We start from the raw sequence: 13,625 nt of genomic DNA, 5'->3' as shown, positions 1-13,625 counted from the left end.
CAGGGCGCTGGCTTCCGGGGAGCGGCCTGCAGCTCCCCCTGACGGCCTGGAGGAGCCTGATATGCGGTCCGAGCATCCAATCCGAAGACAGAGCGCGCATATTAGGTGTGTGATCCAGGTTCCCTGTTGTTAGAACAGCAATGCCTGGTCCTCCGGCTTCCCCGAAACTGGCTCTGCTCCACCCACAAAGCCCACGAACTCTTCCCCCAAACTTGCTATCTTGGTCTTAAGCTCACTAGAAGACTTCTACAGAACAGAGTTAAAACTGTTTAGTCTGCTGAAAACGAACCTTTAAGACCGATCATCCAACTTCAGGCTCATTTGTTGAGAAAATTGAGATGAAGAATTGGAACCCAAGGAATAGCAAAAGGTAACAGAAATACAAATAACAGAGTCAAAACCAGAAATAACGCCATCTGCTAATCTACTCAACTCCTACGAGCACCCGTGGGTGTTTTGAGATCAGAACTAGGGAAAGTCCTAACGTGCAAGCAAAGTGGAAAATCTGTACTGACATCTAAGGCTTCTTGTTAAAGGGGCCTTGAGGATAGGTCAGCAAAAAACTAGCAGAAATCCAGAAATAAGGAATGAAGTGAAAGGAATAAACAACAACAACAACAAAATGGTCCAGGAAGAGAGCTTCTTAAATGTTCAAGTCTAGAGTGCTAAGACCTGGGTTGCTATGAATGCAAACAGATAAATAATACCACTTATTGCCGGCCAACCATAAGTCAGGCTTTGTGCAAATAATTAGACATACAATAAGGAAACTTAGGGACATGATGCTTACCCTCAGAGAGCGTTTTTTCCTATTGTGGAAGTATTACATGAAAATATATCATGCAAAGTAGTATCAGATTGTGTTAAATGATTTTGCTACTGAATTGTGTGAATTTGAACAAATTACTTCATGTTTCCAACTTGTTTCCTCAACTGTAAAGTAGAAATAGTATTACCTACTAAATAGTGTAGTTGTCAAGTTTAATTAATTCATCAATTCTATTAAGCAAAAAATGTTTTGACCATCTACTCATCTACTGTGTGTTGGGCACTGTGTTATACCCCAATGAGACAGTGCTGAAGAAAATGATCACTCTCCTTCCCTTATGAAGTTAACAGATGGGGTTTGTATAGTTAGGACTACTTGAGATAATACATATAGAGCAAATAGTTTAGGGATCAAATGAGAAAATATGTGTACAGTGCATGATAAAGATTAATTTTCTTATTTCCTTTAATTGTGGTGTCCACTCCCCCACTATTGATATTGTATAGTTGTACAATGGCAGCTAAGAGTTAGGGATTCTGAATTCTCACTCTGGCTTTAGTGCAAAATTGTGACAATTTCTCCTTGCATTTCATTCTGCATCTGTAAAATGATGGCTCTGTTTACCCTGGAGCTTAGCACATTAAGGAAGTAACTTATTTTCTTTCCACTTCTCATTATCTTACTCAAACCAATCAAAGTGAATGAAAACAATGTGGTAATGTAATAATTTTATTGATGTCAGGAAAAGTACAGATTCTAGCAATACTATTTGCACACTACTGCCATCTAGTGGAAAATGTATAATTTTCTTAAACTGAATTTAACTGGGAAATTTCTATTCTTTGTGAAACAAGATTACTCTTTGGTATCCTGAAAATTTTAGAGCAGTTAATTTTATTTTAGAACGGATAAAAAATTGCATGAAACAAAACCAGGATCAGAAATCTTGGAAAATGCCAGCAAAGCGTAATTTCTTTACCATTTAATGATGTGAAATACCACATATTCAAGGAAAATCAGAAAGTTCTTATAAGTTACTAAATTATAGTGCACATACTTTTCCCTTACTTATCTATGTACTTTCAAAAGATTTATTGAGATATAATTCAAATATCATGCAATTCACTTATTTAAAATGTTCAATTAAATGGTTTTTAATATTCACAAAGTTGTGCAACCATCACAGTTGTGGAACATTTTTCATCACTTAATAATGACAGATTTTTCATGTTTCACATTATATAAAATCACATTCGAGCATGAATCACATGCAACTAAAAGCTGAAAATTCTGAGATTTTAAAGAATGATTATTAATTGGTCTATATTAGAGAAAATATGTGCTGGGCATTTGCATATTAAATTAAAACATGTATCCTATAATGCACAATTATTAGAATGATAGATACATTTATTTCACATGAAATTCAGATTTCCGTTGAAATTCCTCTTCTGAAATTCTTATGAATTAAAAAAAAGAGATGATGTAACTTATGTTTGAAATGCAAGGATAAAATAGTAAATTCTAGTCATTGTTTTCCAAAATTTCTCTGAACTATGATCTAATTACAATGAGGCTTATTGGTTATTGATATTAGTCTTCATATGTTATATTTAATTAGGTACAAATGTTTTGCCTTATTTGCAATTTTTAAATAGATTCTACCACTAATATTTATTGGTGATAGATTAGTAACTTTCAGATTATTCTGTATGAATGTAGTCCAGATTCTCGATTTTTCCTATCTTGTAAGTCTCATGGCTATTGATAATGCATGCAAGTACCTATCTTGGCATGTGGTAGGCACTCAAGAAATGGTAGTCTCCTCTTTTTTTGTTGAGTTTGCATTTTTTTGAGTTTGAAAATAACATCAGATTTTTTTTTCCTGGTAGACCTGGTCCTTTGATTCAATTTGATGACATACATCTTTTAAATATGTAGCTCACAGGACAGAACACATAGAATAGTTTAATCCAACCATCTGGTAATTGTGGTTATTTAAATTAAAATAAAATTAGTTAAAATAATTAAAATTAACTTTAATTAAAATAATAAAAATTCTCCCAAGAAATAGCAACAACAACAACAAAAGACAAAAGACAAAAAAAAAAAAATAAAAAATAAAAAAAAATAAAAATTCTGTTAGCCTCATTAGTCACACCTCAACTACTCAAAGCTTCTTTCAGCTAGTGGACAGTGTCCACACTGAACAGCTCCATCATGGCAGAAAGCTGTACTGGCCAGTGCTATAGAGAACAAGAATATGGGTAAGTATTCCACTTACCTAATACACAAAATTAATCAAATTATTTTAATATTCCTATTTCTCTGTTACAGCTTACTATTCATGTCTCACTGAATTGATTTTGTAACCATAGGTAAACTACTTTCCCTTCTTATGTTTCCTAAACACAACTTTGACTTTTTCACCTTTGAATTTCTCCTTCAATCGTCTTCTTCTAGCTTTCTTAGTCCTCTCCTTCATATCTCTCTCCCTTGCTCCTTCAGGACTCATTCTTTACTTGTTTCTACTCATACACTACTCTGCTGTTGTGATTAACAAGCAGCTTGCAACCTTGCTGTCAGTTCTTGTATTACTGCGTTTTTTCTGTAGCTCACTTATGGTGATTTAATGTATTTAAATCTTGACCCAGCTGGATTATAACTCACAGAAAATAGAAGCTTCAGTTTATTTTTTTTATTTTTTTTATTTTTTTGCCACACCCCTGCCATATGTTAGTCCCCTGGCTAGGGTCCAATCAGAACTACAGCTGCTGGCCTAGGCCACAGCCACGGCAATGCTGGATCCAAGCCCGGACAGCGACCTACAGTTCACAACACTGCGGATCCTTTAACCCACTGAGTGAGGTCAGGGATCCAGCTGACCTTATGGATACTAATTCGGCTCCTTACCGCTGAGCTACAAGGGAACGTCTGTGTTTGTCCTTGAGGTTGCTTGGCCCAGTGTCTTCCCAAGCACTTGCTATAGTAAGCACCTGCTTTATCCTTCTGTTGACGCGATTTGATTCCTGCAATCCAATACTAATGGACTTTTCATAAAACGTTGAGCTCTTAACTCAAGCAAGAATCTATACTGCTGTGACTATACATGGATAATTTAATTCTTCAAATTCTTCATTTAGGTAAAAGTTAAACAAATAAACAAAACCAGGATTGTGACAGTTCTGCTCAAAGGATACTCCGTCACGTTTAAAGTCAGCGGCCGTGCAGTACTGGCCTTTAAGCTCCTGCGAGAGTTGGAACCTGCGGGATTTGTGGGCCAATCAGTAGTAGTGCCGATGGAGCCCCTCCTGCCATTGGCTGGTGTCCACCGGAAGCATATGCCAGGTAGGGCCAGCTGTGCGGTGTTCGAGGAGCTGCCTCAGGACCTTTAGCTTTGAACTTGCGGCGCGGGCTCAGGACTAGCAGCCACACGGTCGACACTAGAAGTTCTCCGAGGAGGCGGAGGACGGAGCCGCTGGCCCTTAGGTATGGGACTAGCTCGGAGAGAGTGAGCCTGACCCTTATGTGATCTGAGCACAGGTTAAGGGCAACGATGCAGTTGGGCCTGGGTTCACCCAGAGAGGAGTATCCAACCGTCCGGTTAGTAAGCACTCACTTTAGACCCAGCTAAGGGGGCTTGGGTATCCCTGAGTCCCACAGAAGGCTATTTCTAGCAGGGGGTCTCTCTGCAGCTTTTCTGGGTGGGACTGATTCTGAACAGAGCCGTCAGCTCATTTGGCAGACGTCAGCCTCCAAATGGAGGTGGTAGCAAAGAGGAACTCAGATTGGGAATTTGGAAAGCTGGATTCTTGTTTCAGTTCAGAGGTTCGAGCACCGCAGCTTAGAAAGACGAAGGAAAGGCTGTGTGTGTGCCGTGTGTTCAGAGATGTGATTTACCTAGGGTCACATCTTTGTGATGCACTCCACGTCAGTACTTTTTTCCATTACCACGTGCAAAATCCCATTTGATTTTTTAAGTCTGTGGAGCATTCATCCTTAAAATATTCTAGTGAACTTCCTCTTCCTCTTTCATCATTTGAATTATGTGGATTATGTAAACTTTGAAAACTTTGATGATGTCTTAATTTTTCTTACCACATTCCCCTTTTTATGGGCAAAGTTAGAAATGACAATGATATGTACAGTATTAGAAGGTTTTTCACTTCTCTTTATAAGTACTCTCACTCAGTTTAGTATCTGCAATGTGTCATATGTTCAACACAGTATTATCTAGATTACTCTTAAAAGGGAAATTGTTAAAATTAGAAGTCTGTGGGAGTTTGGGTTGTGGCTCAGCAGGTTTTGAATCTGACTAGTATCCATGAGGATTCGGGCTTGGTCGATGGTCCCACTCAGTGGGTTAAGGATCCTGCATTGCCGTGAGCTGTGGTGTAGGTCGAAGACATGCTTCACATCTCATGTTGGTGTGGCTGTGGCATAGGTCTGTGGCTCTAGCTCTGATTGGACCCCTAGCCTGGGAACTTCCATATATGGCATGGGCACAGCCCTAAAAAAAAAAAAGGCAAAAAAAATTTATAAATCTAGGATCATAGACATAATATTGCTCTTTCCATCACCTTTTATCATCTCTATTTCTCACCAACTTGTGACATTAAACAAGTGGCTGAATCTCTGTGTGCTTCATTTTCCTTATCTGTAAAAACAGAGATTAATAGTATCTATCTCATATGACTGGTGTGAGGATTAAATACATTAATAATATATAAAGGGTTTAGACTATGCCTGGCACATAGTAAGCATGTGTAGATGTTGCTACTCTTATCTTTGTGTGTTTAGCGTTAGAATGACTTCATTTTTGGGTGAGTGATCATTCTCATACCAGATGTCATATATTTCCCTATTTTGGTGAGATATTTCTTCTTAATTACTAAATACTAGTAGATTGCCAAGTGATTATAAGAAAAATGAATTTCCTTGATATCCTTCCTAGTCTTCCTGCCCTCTTCCCTTGCTGCCATTGCTAAATCTACTGGTTTACATACACTTTGAAGAGGGGTTGTAGATACTTGCACAGCAGTGATTAAAGGTGGCAGCAGTGAATGGTTTTCTTTTTTTTAACCATATACTTTATTTAAAAAAAATTATTATAGTTGATTTACAATGTTCCTTCAATTTTCACTGTACAGTGAATTTACCCAGCCATATGTATAATATATATATATTATATATACACACATTCTTTTTTATACTATCTTTCATTATGTCCCAACCCAAGAAACAGTACACACTTACTGTGCTATACAGTAAGACCCATTACTCATTTGTTCTAAATGTAATAGTTTGCATCTACCAACCATCCCCTTCTCTACCCTCTCCCCTTAACAAACACAAGTCTGCTTTCAATGTCCATGATCTGTTTCTGTTTTGTAGATAGTATCATTTGTGCCATATTTTAGATTCCACATATAAGTGATATCATAAGGTATTTGTCTTTCTCTTTCTGACTTACTTAACTTAGTGTGAGAATCTCTAGTTCCATTCATGTTGCTGCAAATGGCATTATTTTGTCCTTTTTTATGGCTGAGTAGTATTCCATTGTATATATGTGTACCACATCTTCTTAACACATTCATCTGTTGATGGACATTTGGGTGTTTCCATGTCATAATTATTGTGAATAGTGCTACAATGAACATAGGGTGCATGTATCTTTTTGAATGTAAGTTTTGTCCAGATATATGCCCAGGAGTGGGATTTCTGGGTCATATGGTAGTTCTATATTTAATTTTCTGAGGAACCTCCATACTGTTTTAGTGAGTGTTTTTAATTGTGTTACATGTTGGTAGTTTGAACAGTGAGAATGGATATTTTCTTTTAAGTGACTTGCATGTAAAGTCTAGGTGAGTAAAGAAACTTTTTGTTTTTTTCTTTTTTTAAGTAAAAAATACTTTCCTGAACTAATTGGTATAAAAACCAATTGGACAATTCTCCTTTAGGTAAAAATTGGAAAGTTTCTTTAGGTAGTACTGAGATGATATTAGTTTTATATTATCCATACTTTTTGCTAAAAGGCCATACATTTGTTTATGCAGCTAAAGTTTTCCTCTCTATGGCCCTGATTCAAATGCTCAGTGAGGGAGTTCCCATTTTGGCATAGCAGAAATGAATCTGACTAGTATCCATGGATTCAATCCCTGACCTCACTCAGTGGGTCGGTGATCTGGCGTTGCCTTGAGTTGTGGTGTAGGTTGCAGATGTAGCTCAGATCTGGTGTTGCTCTGATTGTGGCAGCTGCAACTCAGATCCCATGTTGCTGTGGCTATGGTGTAGTCCGGCAGCCGCAGCTCTGATTCAGCCCCTAGCCTGGGAACCTCCATAAGCCACAGGTATGCCCCCCACCAAAAAAAAAGCAAAAAAAAAAAAAAAATCAGTAAGATACTAATTTTGCAGGTTAGTGTACATGAAGTACTAACCTCTCTGTGAGTAATAGTTACTTTAGTTAAACAATACTGTTTTCTAAGTATTGTCAGAATAACACATTTTCTATTTCTCAGTTGAGTTATGAAGGTAAAAATGTACCTAGAACTGGACTGTCGAAGAATTGGTATTTTTATGATTTCTGTAATAGCAACTCTTAACGTTGAAATCCACCCGCACTCATACCTCCCCAGCACCCATTCTTCAAAGAACACAAACTGCAGAAAAACCAGGCACTGTATTCATTAGCATTTTAAACTACATTTTTCCAGTAAGTTAAAATTATTTTAGTTTTTACATCATTTTAGATGGAAGAGGCATTTATTTAGGCACATAACAGAGTTTTTGGCAGGATTAACCAAAATCTTTGTACGGAATTTATTGTATAAATCTATCATTGTATAAAATTTTCCCTACTTAGAACCATGTATTTTCCACTTCATGTGCTAATGCTGACTGAACTCAGTAATGTTATTTGATTGTTTTCAGGTGATACTTGATCTAGAATGGTAGATTTGTTTACAGCTGAGAGTATAAATGTTAAATAGGAAATTATATACTGAATGTAGTTTGCTGTGGCCTCATTTCTGTATGGTATTTTATTTTATTTATTTATTTTTTTTGGCTTTTTTTTTTTTTTTTGCTATTTCTTAGGCCGCTCCCATGGCATATGGAGATTCCCAGGCTAGGGGTCTAATCGGAGCCATAGCCACCGGCCTACGCCAGAGCCACAGCAACGCGGGATCCGAGCTGCGTCTGCAACCTACACCACAGCTCAGGGCAACGCCGGATCCTTAACCCACTGAGCAAGGGCAGGGACCAAACCCGCAACCTCATGGTTCCTAGTCGGATTCGTTAACCACTGCGCCACGACGGAAACTCCTGGTATTTTATTTTAGAGTTCCATTATTGTAGGCATAAAAGTATTCATTATAAATGTTATATTTAATCACCTTTCCAATTTGTTCTATCCTTATTTTTAAGTAAGAGAATACCAATTTATACTTAATATGCTTCACATCAGTTTTTGCACATGTACTTTTTGGAAGTGAAAGCAAAGATAAAATCTCTGTTGACTTTAGGTAAATTACTATAATTGTTTGAAGGCTAACGTAAAACCAGGGTTATACCAATGGCAGTTTCTGAAGTAGCTATAGCTACTTTTCAGTTTAAAATGAACCTGATAAATGAGATTAAGTCTTATAAAATTGGATGTTTTAAAAATTGGATTTTTTTTTTGAACACTCGAGCACATTCTTTAAATTATATTTTGGTTTAATATCATTAATATTCACTTCAGTCAAATCGATGAAATTCCTTTTTCTTCAGCTTTGCAAATCTGGTATTTTTTTGGTCTGTGGCTTAATGTTTCATTGCAGAACAAAACGGGAGATGTTGAGGCAGGCAAGAAGGTTTTTATTAAAAAATGTGCTCAGTGCCACACAGTGGAAAAAGGTGGAAAACATAAGACTGGTCCAAATCTCTGGGACCTTTTTGGCAGAAAAACAGGACAAGCACCAGGATTTTCTTATACCAGTGCAAACAAAAGCAAAAGTAGGAGTTCCCTTCGTGGCACAGTGGAAACAAATCCCACTAGGGACCATGAGGTTGCAGGGTTGATCCCTGGCCTCGCTTAGTGAGTTAAGGATCCCGTGTTGCCGTGAGCTGTGGTGTAATTTGCAGATGTGGCTCGGATCTGGTGTTGCTATGGCTGTGGTATTGGCTGGCAGCTGTAGCTCCGATTCGACCCCTAGCCTGGGAACCTCCATATGCCACGGGTGCAGCCCTAAAAGGACAAAAGACAAAAAAAAAAAAAAAAAAGGCAAACGCAAAACTAGGCAGTTGTGGAAGAGAACCAGAAACTTTATAGCAAAGAAAAAAGCACATGATTTGATATTATTTTAATTTGCAGCATTAAAATGAAATCCTCATGTTTATATTGTAGAAATATTGATTTGTATCATAAGATCTGTGTTTAGATAACTGGTCATCTTTTTGATTAGAGAAATTAGTAACTTTCTGTGGCACAGGCTTTTTTTTTTTTTAGCCTGTACAAGGCACTTCATTTTATGCAATACATTTATCTTGAAAAAACATGAACTAAATTAAAAAATCAAATCATGTTTTAATGGCATAGTGGTAATTTTCTATTTGTAGTAGTGATTCTTGGCAGGGTGAGGGGAATGTTATATAGTTTGAAAAAGTATATTCAGTCATTTCTTTATTAGTGTAATGTGAGTAGATGACAGTTAATTTTAGGATTGAAATTAAAAATGATTGCAAAAAATATGGTATCTTTGCAAATCAATTTATTACTCCTGGAGCTATCTGTCTGTCTGTCTGTCTATCTATCTTAGCATTCACTTAAAAGATAAAGAACGGCTCTATTTTGAACTGTTCTTGAGATCCCAGCATTTCTCACAGGCCCAGATTTTAGATCAGCACTATGCTATTTGGAAAAGTTTTTATTTTTTCTTTCTTTTTATTTTTCTAATTGAGTTGCAATTCATATAACATAAAATCAGCCATTTTAAAGTGCAAAATTCAGTACCATTTAGTGCATCCACAGTATTGTACAATCGCCACCTCTCTGGTTTCAAAACTTTTTAATAGAGTGAAGTACTGGTCCAACTTCATTCTTCTGCGTATATTTATCTAGTTGTCCTAGCACTATTTATTGAGGAGATTCTTTCACAGTTGAATGGTCATTGTACTCATTATTATTATTATTATTTTGTCTTTTTGCTTTTTCTAGGGCTGCTGCTGTGGCATATGGAGGTTCCCAGTCTAGGGGTCTAATCGGAGCTACAGCTGCCGGCCTATGCCAGAGCCACAGCAACACAGGATCTGGGCTGCAGGCCGTGTCTGCAACCTACACCACAGGTCACAGCAACGCCGGATCCTTAACCCACTGGGCAAGGCCAGGGATCGAACCTGCAATCTCATGGTTCCTAGTCGGATTCTTTAACCACTGAGCCATGACAGGAACTCCGAGTTTCCTGATTGTTAAGTATCAGTGTACTGGAAGGGCCAGGAAGTTCTGTGTTTGTTACCCTCCCAGACCTCACCATATGGGTCTCTTCATTTGGCTGTCCTCATTTGTATTCTTTATTGTAAAACTGTAATTGTTAAGTAGTGCTTTCCTTAGTTGTGTGAGTCATTCTAGCAAATTATCAAACCTAAAGGGTCCTTGGAACCCTCAGATTTGTCACCTGTTATTTAGAAGTTTGGATGGACTGGGAACTCTGAACCTGAAGCTAGTGTCTGAAGTGAGCAGTCTTGTTTGGGGACTTTGGAGTCTGTGCTAACTCCAGGCAGTTAGTATGAGAATAATAATTAGCAGAATAAAATTGGACCCTTATCTTGTGCCACCAACAAAAATTAACTTGAAATGAATTAAAGACTTAAACATAAGCCCAGAAACCATAAAACTCTAGAAGAAAACATAGGGAAAACCTCTTTGACATTGCTCTTGACAATGCTTTTCTGGATGTGATGCCAAAAGCATAAGCAACAAGAGCAAAAATAAAAGGATTGTATCAAACTAAAAACCTTCTGCCCATTTTAAAGAAACAGTCAACAAACTGAAAAGGCAACCTATAGCATAAATATAAAATCAACTTATATATTTGCAAATCATATATCTGATAAGGGGTTAATATCTAAAATATATAAAGAATTTATGCAACTAAATAGAGTTGGTAATTAAAAAATGTATAGAGGAAATGAATTGATGTTTTTCCAAAGAGGATATAGAGATGGCCAAGAGATACATGAAAAGGTGCTTATTATCACTAATAATCAGGGCAATGCAAATGAGATTATCACCTCATACCTGTTAGAATGGCTATTGTCAAAAGACAAGAAATAAGTATTAGTGAGGATGTAAAGAAAAGGGAACCCTTTTAAACTTTTGGGGGAATGCAAAATTTTGCAGCCACTGCGGAAAACAGTATGGTATTTCCTCAGAAAGTTAAAAATAGAACTGCCATATTATCCAGTAATCCCACTTCTGAGTATACATCCAAAAAAAATGAAAACATAATTTTGAAGAGATATCTGCACTGCCATGTTCATTGCAGCATTATTTACAACAGTCAAGATATTGAAATAACCTAAAAGTTCCTCATTGGGTGAATGGATAAAGAAGATGTTTTATATACACACAATAGAATGTCATTCAGCCATGAGAAAGAAGGAAATCTTACCATTTGCAATAACTTGGATGAAACTTGAGGGCATTATGTTAAGTGAAATGAGTCAGACAGAGAAATATAAATACTGTATAATAGCACTTAAAAAAGCCAACCTTAGAGAAATAGAGAGTAGAGTGTTGGGTGACCAGAGGCTGAGTTGGGGTAATGGGGAAATGTTAGCTAAAGAGTATAGACCTCCAGCCAAAGGATTAACAAGTTTCAGGGGATCTAATGTGTAACGCAGTGATTATAACTGATAGTACTATATTATATATTTGAAAGTTGCTAAGAGAGTACATCTTAAGTGTTCTTACTAAAAAAAAAAAAAAAAACAACAAAAAACAAATGGAGTTCCCATTGTGACTCAGCAGTTACAAACCCAACTAGTATCCATGAGGATGTGGGTTTGATCCCTGGCCCTGCTCAGTGGGTTAAGGATCTGGTGTTGCTGTGAGCTGCGGTGTAGGTTGCAGACAAGGCTTGAATCTGGTGTTGGCTGTGACTGTGGCATAGGCTGGCAGCTACACCTCATATTTGACCCGTAGCCTGGGAACTTCCATGTATCACAGGTGCAGCCCTTAAAAAAAAAGAAAAAATAAAGGGTAATTATGTGATGGGATAGAGGTTATAGCTAATGCTATAGTGGTAATGATTTTTGTAATATATAAATATATCAAATCAACATACTCTATACTTATATTGTAATTCATAGAACATTGCATATCAATTACATATCAATAAAGCCAGAAAAATAATATAAGTAGCTTACTAGGTTAATTGAATAGGTTTTAGAATAAATTTTTTTTTTTTTTTTTTTTTTTTTTTTTTTTTTTTTTTTTTTTTTTTTTTTTTTTTTTTTGCTATTTCTTGGGCCGCTCCCGCGGCATATGGAGGTTCCCAGGCTAGGGGTTGAATCGGAGCTGTAGCCACCGGCCAACGCCAGAGCCACAGCAGTGCAGGATCCAAGCCGCGTCTGCAACCTACACCACAGCTCACGGCAACGCCGGATCCTTAACCCACTGAGCAAGGGCAGGGACCGAACCCGCAACCTCATGGTTCCTAGTCGGATTCGTTAACCACTGCGCCACGATGGGAACTCCAGAATAAAATATTTAAAAAATATTTTAGCCCAAGAAATAGCAACAACAACAACAACAAAAGACAAAAAAAAAAAAAAAAAAATTTAGCACAGTTTGCAAAGAAAGACTTATAAGAAGAGCCAAGAAGTCAGTAGTTCAGTTTTAATACAAATTGTGGAAAATTGTCAACCATATTTTACTTTCTATGTATGATCTTTCTGTTGGAGATAACTATACTTTTTAGTTTTCAAATAAATAAGGAAACTCTCATATTTTAAAGAAGATTGTCCCGTACGACTTGCATGGAGAATAGTTTTAAAAAATTCATGATTATGGCAATAATCTTATATTGTGTGATTTTAAAAAATTGTAGCAAAATATATGTAACATAACACATCATTTTAACCGTTTTTAAGTGTATGGTTCTATAGCATTAAGCACATGCACATCATTCTGGAACCATCACCACCATCCAAAACTTTTTTATCTTCCCAGACTGATACTCTGTACCCATTAAACAGGCCCTGGAAACCACCATTTTATTTTTCATCTCAGAAGTTGGCTACTTGTTACCTCATATAAAAGTAATCCTGTAGTATTTGTCTTCTTGTGACTAGTGTATTTCACATAGTGTGATGTTTTTAGGGTTCATTCATGTGCCATGTGTCATAATTTCCATCCATTTAAAGGCTAAAATAATATTCCATTTTATGTATATATAACATTTTGTTTATCTATCAGTGGACACTTGAATTACTTCCAGTTTTGACTCTTGCTATGAACATGGCATACAAATATTTGTTCATGTCCCTGCTTTCACTTCATTTTGGTGTAATACCCAGAAGTGGAATTGCTGCACCATATAATTCTGAGTTGAAGTTTTTGAGAAATAGCTGTACTATTTTAATGTTCCCATCAGCAGGATGTTAGGATTACAGTTTCTGCACATTCCAGACAACACTTGTTATTTTGTTTTTTGTTTATTTCTTTGTTGACAGTAGCTTTCCAACGGGTGTGAAGTGGTGTCTCCTTGTAGTTTTGGTTTGTGTTTCCCTATTGATAATGATAAGCTCAAGCAACTATATTATTTGTTTTTTAAATCAGTAAATGCATAGCATTTCTCTTTTGAGAATAATATAT

General features: G+C 36.7%; 1 protein-coding gene across 1 annotated transcript in view; it reads left to right on the top strand.

Annotated features, from left to right (window-relative positions):
• PDE11A (phosphodiesterase 11A) overlaps positions 8,558 to 13,625 on the top strand; it is a 418,185-nt gene continuing 413,117 nt past the window's right edge. The window contains exon 1 of the mRNA XM_021076417.1: positions 8,558 to 8,764. Coding sequence (XP_020932076.1) covers positions 8,576 to 8,764 — 189 coding nt within the window. The 5' untranslated portion in view covers positions 8,558 to 8,575. The remainder of the gene's footprint in view (positions 8,765 to 13,625) is intronic.

This window comes from Sus scrofa, chromosome 15 (genome assembly GCF_000003025.6).
Source record: "Sus scrofa isolate TJ Tabasco breed Duroc chromosome 15, Sscrofa11.1, whole genome shotgun sequence".
NCBI lineage: Eukaryota > Metazoa > Chordata > Mammalia > Artiodactyla > Suidae > Sus > Sus scrofa.
The sequence above is the reverse complement of the archived record's forward strand: the minus strand, read 5'-3'. Positions and strand labels throughout refer to the sequence as shown.